At 45.4% G+C, this 15,428-nt stretch overlaps 2 protein-coding genes across 3 annotated transcripts in view; one reads left to right on the top strand and one right to left on the bottom strand.

The window, feature by feature from the left end:
* The first annotated feature begins 2,606 nt into the window (after positions 1 to 2,606).
* SRPRA (SRP receptor subunit alpha) lies at positions 2,607 to 8,503 on the top strand. The gene is made up of 14 exons (XM_006731329.3): positions 2,607 to 2,838; positions 3,469 to 3,552; positions 3,820 to 3,983; positions 4,165 to 4,325; positions 4,574 to 4,733; positions 4,868 to 5,021; positions 5,245 to 5,333; positions 5,439 to 5,557; positions 5,692 to 5,778; positions 6,011 to 6,183; positions 6,285 to 6,498; positions 6,905 to 7,068; positions 7,156 to 7,254; positions 7,415 to 8,503. The coding sequence occupies exons 1-14, from the start codon at positions 2,722 to 2,724 to the stop codon at positions 7,541 to 7,543; spliced, it is 1,914 nt and encodes a 637-aa protein (XP_006731392.2). The 5' UTR covers positions 2,607 to 2,721; the 3' UTR covers positions 7,544 to 8,503.
* A 251-nt stretch (positions 8,504 to 8,754) lies between these two features.
* The window catches only part of SIRAL1 (SIR2 antiphage like 1), a 47,181-nt gene continuing 40,507 nt past the window's right edge, over positions 8,755 to 15,428 (bottom strand). For both annotated transcript variants that reach the window (XM_081799131.1, XM_081799132.1), the window contains 3 exons: positions 14,506 to 14,791; positions 9,542 to 9,598; positions 8,755 to 9,286 (listed from right to left, as the gene is read on the bottom strand). In XM_081799131.1, the coding sequence (XP_081655257.1) occupies positions 9,273 to 9,286; positions 9,542 to 9,598; positions 14,506 to 14,791 (357 nt within the window). In that variant the 3' untranslated portion in view covers positions 8,755 to 9,272. The remainder of the gene's footprint in view (positions 9,287 to 9,541; positions 9,599 to 14,505; positions 14,792 to 15,428) is intronic.

Consider the following 15,428-nt stretch of genomic DNA (forward strand, 5'->3'; position numbering starts at 1 on the left):
CTTGCCCCTTAGTAAGAGTCCGTGCCCCACTCATGCCGCCACCCTCCCCCAGACCTCACCGTGTGGTCCCGTTCCACCACCAGCACCCGAATGGCACCTCGTGGCTTCTCCAACCTCTTCAGCCAATAGGCCACGGACAGGCCAATCACCCCACCCCCCACAATCACCACATCTGAGTGTTCAGGGGGCAGGTAGCTGGTGTCGTACGGTGGATTCCAGGCCCCTCCAGGAAGGACTGACTGGATCTTCTTCTTAATCTCGGACATCTTTCCATTCTGATCTGTGGGATGCAATTACAGGTCAGAAGGCCATACATTCTCTTTCCAGGTGGTAAGGAGTTAGAGGATCGGCACAGGAAAAGGTGGGCTAAGAGGACACTGAGCTGGCTGTCTCCGTGGCCCTCCCTTCTCATAAGGTCAGCTCGCACCCAGCAGTATTCCACAGCTTCACTATATGGTCTGTATGCCGTTCAGCTCTTTGCCTTCTCATGCATCGTGCACAGCAATGCAAGATTCAACTTCTTAAAATGAACACTCTGTACTCTCTCCCTAGGCCAGGTGACTTACACATGTTTATCTCCTGTGCAGACTGCTCTTTCCTCTGAGCCCCAGGCTCATATATTCAACTGCATTGTCCTCTCCTCTTGGATGTTCCAGGCTCCTGGACCAATAGGTTCTGGCACACCCCAAGCTGAAGTGCCCTCTGAAGCATGATACTCTTTGAGTGGCATCTTATCCTGGCCATCCATCACCACCAGCAAAGCTACATTCATGTCCCATCTATTGTCAAGTCCCGATGGCTTTGCCTCCTAAATATCTCCCCAATCTGTCCCTCCCCCTGTTTTTTCCCATCTCTGTTACCACCACCCTAGACCAAACCACCATAAGCTCTCACCTAGACTAATGCAAAAGCCTCCTAATTGTTCCCACTAATTCCCCTCTTGCCTGCCCAACTCTTCTGCATCACAGCTAGAATATTTTCTAAGCACTAATTTAATCACATACTGTCTTGCTTAAAACCTTCCAGTGGCTTTCCGTTACTCCAAGAATAAAAGTCCAAAATCTTCAACACGGCCTATGAGACACTGCACAGTCTAGCTCCTGTTTACCTTGTTCTCTCCCTCCTCCCCCACTCCAGCCCCTTCCACACCTTGATGGTGCTTTATTTCATCCCACCACACTTGGAATCTACACAGGGGTTCTCTGTTTTGAAACTGTGTCCACTTCTTTGCCATTAACACCTTGCTTCCTTTCCCTTTCAGTTCAGTTATCATTTTCTCAGGAAAGGCTTTCCTGACCCCCTACACTGTCAAAATCTCCTGTCACACTGTCTCATTACCTCATGCAAGACATTTGCAATTTTGAGTTTATCTGTGATTGTTTCATACTGTACCATGCTTACCTTCTTCACCAATGAATCTCCAACCTAGCACAGAACCTGGCACATCGTAAGTGCCTTGAATAAATGAATCCTTTTGTCTTTCACACCTAACTCAAAAATCTCCAAGTCTTTTCACTGACTCCAATACAAAGTCCAAACTCTTCTCGGCAATGTTCAAAAAAAAAAAAAAATCTCCTTGATCTGGGCTTACCTTCCTTGTCCAAACTACATTTCCTATTTCTACACAAATGCTCTATCTACATGACTTTTGCTAGTTCCTTGCACCAAACCAATACTTCTCTTCTCCTAACTTTTGCTCAGTTCCCCAGAACTTGGAAGACACACCGTCCTTGAATCAGTAAACAATTATCTTCAAGGCTGATCTCAGTTCCCAACTGCTCGATGTACCTCTCCAATTACACTAGCTTCGGTGACTAGCAGTGCAGAGCATTTGTCCAAGTTGGGTTCTATCCAGTCTTGAACTGGTCTATTGAAGTCTTCCCTCTCCAGCTACACTCCAGGCACCTCCACAGGACATAGACCCTATCCTCTTTCCTCCTTAACAGCCACAGCATCCTGCACGCTAGCAGGACTTAATGCACATCTATCTGTGCAACCAATCAATCAGGCTGGCTCTCTGCTATTCTGGCGGTAAGTTGAAGCTTAGAACGATCTGGCATTTGTCACCTGAGAAGCGCATCTTTGGGATCCATACATCTGCTCAGGCTTTACAAGATCCGGCAGGCAAGCTTACCCCCTTCTCCCAGCCGACCCACTGTCTTTCCATCGTGGGCCGGGTCCCGAGTTCTGAAGGTCACATAGCTGGAGACTGGGGCCACCCAAGAACCACGATACGCTCCGCTGCCCTCAACTTTACCCAGAGTGGAGCCTCCTCTGTGTGTGCCTAGCCGCCGGCCCAAGAGGCCCCGGCCCAAGCCTAGCTGCAACGCCCTTCGCAGCATGGCCACTCTCCGAGAGGGCTCGCACCCTACCTCCTCCCTACGACATGCCCACCCCGCCGTCACTGTTCCGCGCAGCAGGCCGTTCAGACGAGTGCGCCCATTGGCCAGCGGCCCTGCCCTTAAGCTCTATAGGCTGCAGTCCCCGAGAGCCCCGCCCAGGCCCGCCCCCACCCGCCATTGGTGAGCCTGGCGTCTACGTCAGTGCTGCGCGCCCTCGGGCGGAGGCGGAGAAAGAACACGACAGCTCTGAGCGGAAGCGCGGCTGAGCCGGTTTCCGGAGCCGCTGGTGTGACGTGTCCCGCGCTTGGCGCAGCAGGAAGCGGCGGCGATCGCGGCCTGAGTTCCCGGCGCCTGCCCCGGCTCCTCTCCCGCTGCCGCCATGCTCGACTTCTTCACCATTTTCTCCAAGGGCGGGCTTGTGCTCTGGTGCTTCCAGGGCGTGAGCGACTCATGCACCGGGCCCGTTAATGCGTTGATTCGTTCTGTGCTGCTGCAGGTATCGCTCCCCGCGGGATCAGAACTCTGGGCTCGGCCCCCTGATCCGGTCCATAGCCTCGTCAACTGATCCCACACCTCCCTCCCACCCTCTCCGCCTATCCCAAACTGGCCACTCACTCGTTGCCAGGACTCCATTTCTCTCTCCCGCCCCTATCGGACCATCCCGGAACTTTGCGATGCCCCCCTCCCCCTCTGTTTCTGGGACTCTAGCCGAATTCCGGCGCTTCTTGAGATTTCCCATAGTTCCCTCCATTTACCCCCCGCCCCCCCGCCCCCCCCCCCCCAGCAGCTTGATTTTCTGTTGTTTTGAAGGCTGGGTGTGATAATGGAAAAACGCCTCTAAAAATAGTGTACAGCTGCTAGTAAATCTGATTGTATCATTAGGTCCCTTCTGGCTTCCACCTGTCTTGCCTTCCCTCTAACCTCTTTTCACCTTCCCCCAACTTGGTGCTTCCTCCTCTCCCTGATGGGATGCTAGAGAGCAAGGTCCAAGCATCCTCTTGTCCTGGGGACAAGTCTGTCTTTAAGGGAACTGTCTGTTTTTTCCACAGAAGTAATCCTTGAAGGGCCCAACTCTGGGTTTTCTGGGTAGTCTGAAGTTGAGACATACTTTTTTTTTTTTTTCCAGGAAAGGGGAGGTAACAACTCGTTCACCCATGAGGCACTCACACTCAAGTATAAACTGGACAACCAGTTTGAGCTGGTGTTTGTGGTAAGTGGGGGTATTTAAGAGGGACAGCATTTACACTTTCAACATAATCCTGATTATTAAGAAAACCCTAATTAATTGCACCCAGTGTATATGATGAAGTAACTGAGAAGACAGAGGGTGGAGGGGGAAAGGGAAGATGCTCCTGAGCCCAGAGAGCTTGGCTGCCCCTCAGGTCAAGGAAACCTGCCAGGCCGCTGAGCCAGTCTCAGGAGGCCTGGGTTGAGTTGGCTCGTAAGATCTGTTGGTTCTGTTTCTCTCCCTGAACAGGTTGGTTTTCAGAAGATCCTAACACTGACGTATGTAGACAAATTGATAGATGATGTGCACCGGCTGTTTCGGGACAAGTACCGCACAGAGATCCAACAGCAAAGTGCTTTAAGTCTATTGAATGGCACTTTTGATTTCCAAAATGACTTCCTGCGGCTCCTTCGGTGAGAGACCACCCCTCTGCAAAATCGATTTCCATGACCTGATGAGCTCCCTTCTTTCCTGAGGGTGGTTCAAGGGTAGTAAATTGTATTGAAACACACTCCTGAATTTGCTGCCCAATTCTAATTGACCTCTTGGTATGAGGGCCCTTTTTCTGGACTTTGATCATTCCCTTCTCTCTAGTGAAGCAGAGGAAAGCAGTAAGATCCGTGCTCCCACTACCATGAAGAAATTTGAAGATTCAGAAAAGGCCAAGAAACCTGTGAGGTCCATGATTGAGACACGGGGTGAAAAGCCCAAGGAAAAAGCAAAGAACAGCAAAAAAAAGGGGGCCAAGAAGGAGAGTGAGTTTGAACTCCTTGGACATACAGGGGCATGAAAAGTTAACATGGCAGTAAGGACTGAAGTTGTTCCGTCTTTCCCTTTGTCATTGCTTTGTCTCCCTTGTTCAGTGCCCATCACCCTATCATCCCCAGGCCTTGTCATCCCCAAGATGTTTGCTCCTCGTTTCCTCTTAATAATTTGGGTTTGGAAGACTATTTCCCATTGTTGGAATTTGGTCGTTTTTCTCCAGTGACTTTTCTCCTAACAGGTTCTGATGGCCTTTTGGCTACCAGCAAAGCAGTTCCTGCCGAAAAGTCAGGTCTCCCAGTGGGGCCTGAGAATGGGGTAGAACTTTCCAAAGAGGAGCTAATACGCAGGAAGCGAGAGGAGTTCATACAGAAGCATGGGAGAGGTCTGGAGAAGTCCAGGTGAGGGCATTCTCACTTTCACCATAAATACTGTTATCTAGCTATGTTGGGGGCAAGGGAGCTCGTGTCTGGCTCTTGGGTGGATGTTTCCTCTCCTACTTCACTGTAACCCTTTGTGCTGTAACCCTTTGCAGCAAGTCCACGAAATCAGATGCTCCAAAGGAGAAGGGCAAAAAAGCACCCCGTGTGTGGGCACTGGGTGGCTGTGCTAACAAGGAAGTCTTGGATTATAGCACTCCCACCACCAATGGAGCCCCTGAGGTTGCCCCACCTGAGGACATCAGCTTGGTAAGAGGCAACGGGCCAGTGAGAGTTACCATTAATAAGACACCGGGGAGGAGGTAGAGATTAGGAGGGTAGTACCTTTGGTTTCTATGAATGAAGGGGTGGGTCACATTTGGAGTTTTCCAAATCAGAGATGGAGGAATGAGGACAGGGTAAATCCTGGGCTTCTTTACCCCCAGCCCTCAGTGTTCTGATCCCATTTTGTTTCTTTCCCTATACCCTCCAGATTCGGGGGACTGGGCCTGGAGGGCAGCTTCAGGATCTGGACTGCAGCAGCTCAGATGATGAAGTGGCTGCTCAAAACACCAAACCTAAGTAGGGGAATTTCAGGTGCTGGGTGGTATGGGTGGCTCCAGAACGGATGAGACTCGACTCCTGCCCACTGGCTTTATATGTATCTATGATCTCCTGTGCCTGCAGTGCTACCAAGGGGACTCTGGGTGGCATGTTTGGGATGCTGAAGGGCCTTGTGGGGTCCAAGAGCTTGAGTCGTGAAGACATGGAGTCTGTGCTAGATAAGATGCGTGATCATCTCATTGGTAAGTTCTGAGGAATAGGGGCACTCACGTTTATGGGATAGGGGTGGTGGAGAGAACCACCTCGAGTTCTCATCTGTACCATAGGGTTGTTTACTGTTGACATGGCACTCACACACCTGTCCCTGTCTGTCCAGCTAAGAATGTGGCAGCAGACATTGCAGTCCAGCTCTGTGAATCTGTGGCCAACAAGCTGGAAGGGAAGGTGATGGGGACATTCAGCAGTAAGTATATCCCTAAACCAGAAGGTGCTTAAGGCATGATGTGTACCAGGAAGTTAGTGCACTGATCTCCATTCCTACTAGGTGTGTGGTGTAAAGTGCTTGGAACACTGTCACATGTGGTGTGGATTCCTGGGACAAGATCCTTGGATCCTCCAGATCCCAGTTCCCTTAGGTGTTGGGTGTTCCTGGGAGTGCATTCCTTGGGTTTCACAGATCCACCACCCCCTTTTAGCGGTGACTTCCACAGTAAAGCAAGCCCTACAGGAGTCCCTGGTGCAGATTCTGCAGCCACAGCGTCGCGTAGACATGCTCCGGGATATTATGGATGCCCAGCGTCATCAGCGCCCTTACGTGGTCACTTTCTGTGGCGTTAATGGAGTGGGGAAGTCTACCAATCTTGCCAAGGTCGGTACAGCTCCCCACCAGTCTCTGACGTCCTTTCTTCACTCTCCATGTCTTAGGGACTCTGGTTCTAAGGGATTAATTTGTTTGCTGCTTTTGCACAGATTTCCTTCTGGCTGTTAGAGAATGGCTTCAGTGTCCTCATCGCTGCCTGCGACACATTTCGTGCCGGGGCTGTGGAGCAGCTACGCACACACACCCGGCGCCTGAGTGCCCTACACCCCCCCGAGAACCACGGCGGCCGCACTATGGTGCAGTTGTTTGAAAAGGGCTACGGCAAAGATGCTGCAGGCATTGCCATGGAAGCGATTGCCTTTGGTATGGCATGCAGGAAGGCGGGGGGCTGCTGTGGGCCCCTTTCCTCCTGGGCTTTCCCTGTGATTCGAAGAGGGTCAGGGTTCTCCTCCTACCAACTTACTGCTCAATAGCAAGTCAGGACGGAGAACTTGCCATGAGGAGAAGCTAACTGCGGGCAAAACTAATATATTCCACCCAAGAAAACCTCTGTTTGCTCTCCTTTGTCCTGCTGCCGTATTTTCTTGAATGTTCTTGATGGCCAAGCACAGAATAGGTTTTTGCTCGCACTACCTTATAACCAGATCCGAAGCCCAAGAAAGTAAACACCTAGGCTTTTAACATAGCCAGCTTACCACTTCTTGAGAGAAAGGTGGGATGAGCAGGACAGTCTAGAAAGTTTTGAGTTGACCACTTTTTTTCTCTCTAGCACGTAACCAAGGCTTTGATGTGGTGCTGGTGGACACAGCTGGCCGCATGCAAGACAATGCCCCTCTGATGACCGCCCTGGCTAAGCTCATTACTGTCAACACACCCGACTTGGTGCTGTTTGTGGGGGAGGCCTTAGTAGGCAATGAGGCCGTGGACCAGCTGGTGAGGGCTAGGGCCTCCTTCTTTTTCCAGCCTCAGCTTTGGCCAGCTGGGTACTTCTTGTACTTATACCATGTTTCTCCCTTACAGGTCAAGTTCAACAGAGCCTTGGCTGACCATTCCATGGCTCAAACACCCCGGCTCATTGATGGCATTGTCCTCACCAAATTTGATACCATTGATGACAAGGTAAATACGATGGTACAGGACAGAGCAAGATGGAGAGGGGCATCCTTCATGGGCGAGCTGATGCTCTAAGGATACGTTGTTGCTTCCAAAGCTGCTTGTTCCTGAGGGGATATAAAGAAGTGGCCTTGAGGTGACTGTGTATCCCCTTTCTCCATTTCAGGTGGGAGCTGCTATTTCTATGACCTACATCACAAGCAAACCCATCGTCTTTGTGGGCACTGGCCAGACCTACTGTGACCTACGCAGTCTCAACGCCAAGGCTGTGGTGGCTGCCCTCATGAAGGCTTAACGTGGCTCTTGCCCAAAACCAAATCACTGCTTCCCCCCAAAGCCCCTCTTCCTGTATCAAGAATGTGCTTTAGAGTATGTGAGCAACTTCTCTTCAGTGTAGTACAGAGGCAGAGTGAGGAGAGATCTAGGGGCTTGCAGCTCCCCCTGCCCCACTCCCTGGCAGCCCAGCCTCCACCTGCAAGGAGGGCCTAATCATGTTACAGTCCACTGCCCATCACCCCCTTCCCTGACAGTCCTCCCCTCCTCCTCAGGCATTCCCTTCACTCTGCCTACACGCTCAGTCTCATTACAGCTTTGACCAACAGTTGGAAGATCCAACACCGGAGCTTTGCTAATTCACATGGTCACAGGGATGTGTGAGCACAATGAGCAGTCGAGAGACTTCCAGAGCCAGCTCTGGCTTCTCCCTTGGATACATAGCTTTCAGGTTCCTGGGGCCAGGAGGATACCCCCCCACACTGTGGCAGTGTATGGCCTATTCTTAATTGCTGCTAATTCTGATGATGACCCCATCCCCACTGTTTCCTCAAAGCATCAGCTAGGCCAGAATGATTTGTTACAAATGAACGAAAAGAGTTCCTGCTTCCCTCAAAAATAAAGGGAGCTGAGCTGCAGTGTTGCACTGGGCTTCTCAGCCTTCCAACTCTTCCCTGCTCCCAGAATCCAGATGTAAGCTTTGCATGTTCCCCCTTCTGGGAGAGAACCAACTGTCAGAAGGATATACAAGTTGCCCCTCTCCCCCACTCCACTCTTCACCTGAGCGGATCCTGGCTTTTCCTCCTCCTCCTCTCTACAGTGCCTGGTAGACAAGTGCTACATTGAAGAATACAAATCTCTTGTTAAGACTTGTCCTGTAGCTTGGTATTACAGATGTGCTATTAGTGCAATAAGGTGAAGGCTGTCTGCCCAGAGAAATACATAATTTATATAAGAAAATAAATTTCATAAGTAAATTGCCTTTTATGTCTCGGGAGTTATTTTATGGAGGATTCAAAACTAAGATCCCACATCACACTAACTATGGTTCTAGGCCTTATGGGATTAGAAGGGAAACAAAGCAGGAACTGATAATGAATGGCTGTCCAGAGAATGAGATCACCCACTTCAGTGTGAAAGAACACAACTTTTAAGTTACAAAAACTAGGCTCATTTAGTGCCTTTGCAGGTTTTCTAAAGGGACTCTAAAAGTAGAGCCAGGGCCCTGGGAAGTAAATGAACAAGCTTTTAATACAGCTCAGTTATGTAAAATACTGTACACTGTAAAAGGTCTAGAAAACTAGAGCTTCAAGTCATGTTTTAAAAAAGCCATTAAGCTTAATTGAAAAACCAGGTATAGAGTACAAAACTGCAACAAGGGCCCCGGTGACCCCACGGCGTCTAGCTCCCAAGTCCTTCATGCAGGGCTGGGGCCACAGTCAGTGAAGGTGTCGCACTGATCTGGTGTGTGGACACAGGCATGTCCAGCGCAGGGGTGGGGGCAGCACTGGGCCCCGTTGTCACTTGGGGATTCGTGAACTGGAAGAGGCCACAGAAGATCAAGAACCAGTGGGCATGAAGGACTGAGCTGGAACACCTCCCTACTCCCAACTCTACCCCCAACCTTCAACCTCTGGGTTTTGGTACTTCCACGGAGCAGTGTTGGGTTCTTAATAAGTTTACTTGTTAAATACTCTCCACAGTCGGGCCTGACACCTTGGTCTAATGCTGATGATCTCTCCAGCCCCCTCTCATGTTCTACAGTCTGTGGAGAGAAAGAAAAGAGAATAAAATGAAGTCTCACAGAAACACGTGTACGTCCGAAGCTGCAGAATTTAAGTCAAACTTAACCCTTCAGGAGGTACGACATCACAGATACTAGAAATCTTGTGACAGACTCGATAGGAAAATACAGAATCCTTAGCAAGTAGGAGTCCTTGTTCTCCGAGGTACTAATAAATCCCGGAAAAACATTTTCTGCCAACAAAACTGACAAACAGTAGAATAGGAAATAGTATACCTCTTATTTCACTGTGTGCCGCCGAGGAGCCATTTAGCTGACCTTCTCTCACCATCCCTGCAAAACAGAATACACGTTAGTATCAGATATTAGACCGGAAAGCCAAAACTCTTAATAGTAGAAAGAAAACCAACCAACCAAAGGGTAATGAAATAACGTGGTCTAAGAAGGATGGCATTATTTAGTAATGAAGACATCACAGATAAGAAGATAAGGAGGTGGGGAGAATGAACTGGGTTAGTCTTCAGATAACAGGGACGCGGTAAGGTCCCCGAGTGCACTAACACTGTTTGTAAATAAAACATTAAGTGGGCAAAGTGTGCCTGCTGTCCCTAACTCATCTAAAAGGCCAAATTTTGGTAAAAATCCAGGGATGGAGACGGGGAGCAGCGTGCAAGTGAGCAAATTCAACCAAGGAGAAGAGTGAAAAGTAGCAGATGCTCTTACAACACAAAATGAGTTCAATCTGTGCTGCCCAATATGGTGTCGTTAGCCACATGTGGCTAAATAGTTTCACATTAAAAATCTGTTCCCCAGTCACACTAACCACAGCCACATGTGGCATTTGGTTATGGTACTGGACACGGAAGATAATACTTCTGTCATTGCAGAAAATTCTATTGGACAGTCCTGGGATAGATAATGGCATAGTAAAAAGTTTAAAACTGAACACATGGATGAAAATAGTCATCAGAAATATGAGCAATTAGAGTATAAATAAAGACAGCACAGCACTCATACATACAAACAGGTATTGGTATTCCCCCTCTTGGAAAGAACTTTAGCAATAGTTATCAACCAGTAAAATATTCATGCCCTTTGACCTAGTAATTATACTGAGAACCCATGAAGGAAATTACTGGCAAAAGGAAAAACGGTAGGGATGAAGATAAAATTCATTGCCAACAGTACTTACAAAAGAAAAAACAAGAAAAAAATTAGACATTGCCTAACAGGGGAAAAACTGGGTAAACTAACATCCACACTGGATTATTACACAGTCATTAAAACTAGTAGTTATGAAGACCAGCCATGTGGGAAAATAAATGAGATGTACCACTGAATAAAAAAAGTAACATGACTATGTATACTTTATTCACAACTATGAAAAAATGCATAGGAAAAATTGTTAATTGGAAATATACTAAAATAATTGCTTGTATTACAATAATGAATTCTAAAAATTATTTTTCCTTTCCCCATTACTTGATTTTTCTGAAATATATATACTAGAACCTACAGAATCTTTTGAATCCGAGCAACTTTCTCTATGCAAAATCAAGTACACAGCAAGTATGCCAGGAGCCTAGCAAATGTTCAGGGTTAAACAAGAGCAAAAGACCTCTTACCTCTAACTTTAACTAGTATATATCTACAGAGACTCAAATCATAACCAAGGATGGAGGATAAGCTTGACTTGTTTTGAAATGTTTTTAACCTAAAACTACTCTGCTAGATTTCAAATCACAAACTCGGCTGACCACTCTAATAAAGCCCCCTGGCCATACTGAAAATCCTTCATTTTTAAAAGTTCAGAATACCCAATTGAAAGATAACGCTGGGAAAAACCACTTTGGGAAGAAGCCCATGCAGCTAATAAAAGAATCTGTGCCATCCTATAATACTTCTGATGATTTTTGTCAAGAAAAGATTTCGTTTAACAGGAACAGCTGTCCAGGGGGATTTTGTTATTGTTTTTAATTTTAGCCTCTTTTCTGGGTAGATCTCAGAATGCAGATCAAAAGAAATATGCAGAGCTTGGTAGGTACCTCTTGTTTAATAACAGAACATGCACAATTGGAAAAGCCTACTGAAAGTCTTAAGTGTGGGCCAGCAGCAGAAGAATCTGAAACACAGCAGGCCAGCAGGAAATGCATCCCCAAGAAAGAAGCGCAAATTGTTTTCACAAAAGAGACAAAAAGGGTTGTCTTTTGAAAGTGTTTTCTAAGAAAACATAAAAATCCTAGAAAAGAACACCTCTTTGACATTGGCCGTAACAACTTTTTTCTAGATATGTCTCCTGAGGCAAGGGAAACAAAAGCAAAAATAAGATATTGGGACTACATCAAAAAATAAAAGGCTTCTGCATGGGGTGCCTGGGTGGCTCAGTCAGTGAAGCGTCTGCCTTCGGCTCAGGTCATGATCCCAGGACCCTGGGATCGAGCCCCTCACTGGGCTCCCTGCTCAGCAGGGAGTCTGCTTTTCCCTCTGCCTGCAGCTCCCTCTGCCTGCCACTCCTCCTGTTTGTGCTCTCTGTCAAATAAATAAATAAAATCTTAAAAAAAAAAAAGGCTTCTGCACAGTGAAAGAAACAATCAGCAAAACTGAAAGGCAACCTATTGAATGGGAGAAGATATTTGCAAATGATGTATCTGATAAAGGGTTAGTATCCAAAATATATAATGAACTTAGAAAACTCAATACCCCAAAAACAAATAATCCAATTAAAAAATGGGCAGAAGACATGGACATTTCTCCAAAGATGACAGATGGCAACCAGATAGATGAAAAGATGTTCATCATCACTTGCCATCAGGGAAATGCAAATCAAAACCACAGTATCACCTCACACCTGTCTGAATGGTTAAAATCAACAACATAAGAAACAAGAGTTGGTGGTGAGGATGTGGAGAAAAAGGAACCCTCATGCACTGTTGGTGGGAATGCAAATTGGTGCAGCCACTGTGGAAAATAGTATGGAGGTTCCTCAAAAAGTTAGAAACAGAACTACCTTATGATCCAGCAATCAGATTACTGGGTTTTGACCCAAAGGATACAAAAACACTAATTCACAAGGAATATGCACCCCTATACTTACAGCAGCATTATTTACGATAGCCAAGATACGGAAGCAGCCCAAGTATCCATCTACTGATGAATGGATAAAGAAGTGGTGTACACACACACACACACACACACACAGAGTATTATTCAGCCATAAAAAAGATTGAAATCTTGCCATTTGCAATGACATGGATACAGCTAGAGAGTATAATGCTAAGCAAGATAAGTCAGAGAAGGACAAACATCATATGATCTCATGTGTAATTTAAGAAACAAAACAAAGGGGGGGAAAGAGAGACACAAATCAAGAAAGAGATCTTAACCATAGAGAACTAACTGATGGTGACCAGATGGGAGGTGAGTGAGGGGACAGGTGAAATAGGTGATGGGGATTAAGGAGGGCACATGTGATGAGCACCGGGTGATGTATGGAAGTGTTGAACTGCTATATTGTACATCTGAAACTAACAACACTATATGTTAACTAACTGGAATTAAAATAAAAAACATTAAAAAGGGGGGTTTTCTAAAGTCTTCTGGAGACAGGGCTGACATAGTTTTTAGTGTTCATTTGTGGTGATACCTTTTACAAATCTGGTTCCATTTTGATGGATAGCCACTGATAATAAGAGCTTGTGGAATTTCTCACTACAGGAGAATTCCACTTAAAGCTATCTGATTCAGAAAATAAATCAAGGAATAATACCAGGTTTAGGAAAAGTTCTCTCTATATTAAATTACTGTACTTTATTAGGCCCCCTAAGATGCATTCAGATTGACAATGCAAATACATATTAACAGACAACTTTTCAAGAATATACACTACATACAACAGCAAAGTTTTAAAAAGCATTCTTCAATTTAGCTGATACCAACAAGTTCTGCATTTTCTAGGGTTTATTGGGAACTTGCCTGGAGCCATTAATAAACTGAACTTCTATACCCATTTGGCTTTGTTAGAACCTGGAGATAAAATGACAAATGAGTGGTACCTCTAGCCTCTATCTTTTTTTTTTTTTAAGATTTTATTTATTTATTTGACAGAGAGCAAGACAGCGAGAGAGGGAACACAAGCAAGGGGAGTGGGAGAGGGAGAAGCAGGCTTCCCGTGGAGCAGGGAGCCCGATGCAGGGCTCGATCCCAGGACCCTGGGATCATGACCTGAGCCGAAGGCATATGCTTAACGACTGAGCCACCCAGGCGCCCCTCCAGCCTCTATCTTTAATACCACCATAACAGTTTTCAAATAGTACTTTTAAAAATTTTGTTCTACTTGTAAAGATAATGCATAATTACTGTCAAAAATGCTAGCACAGAAACAAAATACTAAAAAAACAAAAAACACCTTACATCCTACCACAGAAAGATAACCACAGTTAATTCAGTAAATCTCATTCCAGATATTTCCATGCATACAGAAACAAAAACAGAATACATCTACAATTCTGTATGAACGGGATGGACCGTGGTGGCGTTTTACAACCTGGTGTTCTTTACTCACATATTATGTCTGATTTCTTTTCGGGCAACAAAATTTTCCCTCTTATGGCTTCATTGTGTTTCATCAATTACATAAATGCCGATGTATTTATAAAATCTCCTATTGACTGGAATAGTTTAGGTTGCTTCCAATTTTTTTGCCATTATAAACAAAAATGACTATATTCCCACACCTGTATCTCTATGCAATTGTGTAGTATAATTGCGCAATTGTCCAATTATCTCCTTAGGAGAAATTTCTAAGATAACTATTGTATCAAGTGGGATTTCTGGATCAAAGATTTTTAAACTTTGAACATATTCCAAACTTCCCCTTCAGAAGAGCTGTACTAACTTTACCTTCCCACCATCATTACATGAATATATTTTTTTCCTCACAGCTTTAGCCAAAACTGAGCAATCTATCATTCTTTTCAATATTGAAATCTATATTTTAATTGCATTTCACTGATAACTAATGAAGCTGAATATTTTTCTTTCTTCCTACTTCTATAATGAACTGCTGGAATATGCCTTTGTCCACTTTTATCCAAATGGCATTTTAGTCTAACCTGAAGATTGACCAAGATCTCCCTTCATAATATGGTTGGGATTATATTCCTCATGTTGGTAATGATTTTACTCATCACAAATACATAAAAGGTCGAAGAGCTATTGCTCAGTCTCAAAATGCATCTTACCTGATCTACCCCTCGTGGAGATCTCACATGTCAGTCGCTTGAAATATTCTGGGAGATCTGCATATTCATTTCCATAGGAGATGACCTTAATTCCTTTGTCCAGCATGTTTTCTCGAAGCTTCTTGAACTCATCCACATCTCCTCTCCGAACCAGCATGAAATGTTCTAAGTCAGATTTATGCTTCACAGCCTCCAGAAAAAGGGCTTGGAAAGTGGTGTCATCCACAGTCCAGCCACATCCCAGGAAAAGAAATGACTTGTTTTCATAGAGTTTCTGAATCTCTCTCTTGCAGGAAAAGAAACAACACGTTAATGACACTGTGAAGACACACATAAGGCCTGTCCGAAACAAAAAAGTCAACAGGGTCATAACTACAACATTTAGCAGACTGTGATGACCAATTAACCAAAATTCAAGAGGGTATGTATATTCATTCCAAGAAGGAGTCTGATCTTATTGTTTATGCCTACCACTTGATGACTGGTCTAAAATTGTATCTTTACCTGGCATGCTACTGCTCTCTATTCAGGCTTTCACTGGGTAGGCAGTGGTCTACTTGCGATACAGTTTGTCAGATCTATGTGTCCAGAGGCCGTAAGGCATTGAAAAGTTTTCAACACATCTTACTCTTCCCATTTTCTAGATCATATTTTCCTTTTTTGCTTTACAAACTGAACCATAGATCACCACAGAAGGTAATTCCATCACCAGATTTCTTAAACAAAAAAAAAAAGTCTATGACACTTACTACATCAATGTGTATACGTACATTATACCTATATATATATACACATATAGGTACATATACAAACATTGGAAATGATTCTGCTTAAGGGATCACTCAATGTCAAAGATGGATGCAATTAAAACACATGTCAGGAAAAGTATAGGTGAAAAAAAATCCCTTATGCTTTAGAAAGTA

Source organism: Leptonychotes weddellii, chromosome 11 (assembly GCF_054177405.1).
Source record: "Leptonychotes weddellii isolate Sample4059 chromosome 11, ASM5417740v2, whole genome shotgun sequence".
NCBI lineage: Eukaryota > Metazoa > Chordata > Mammalia > Carnivora > Phocidae > Leptonychotes > Leptonychotes weddellii.

What these genes read in the sequence shown, in the direction of transcription:
- SRPRA (XM_006731329.3), top strand. Translation starts at nt 2,722, where the DNA reads ATGCTCGACTTCTTCACCATTTTCTCCAAGGGCGGGCTTGTGCTCTGG. An exon ending in AGTTTGAGCTGGTGTTTGTG is followed by an intron (nt 3,553 to 3,819) that starts GTAAGTGGGGGT and finishes CTCCCTGAACAG; the next exon opens with GTTGGTTTTCAGAAGATCCT. An exon ending in CATGGAAGCGATTGCCTTTG is followed by an intron (nt 6,499 to 6,904) that starts GTATGGCATGCA and finishes TTTTCTCTCTAG; the next exon opens with CACGTAACCAAGGCTTTGAT.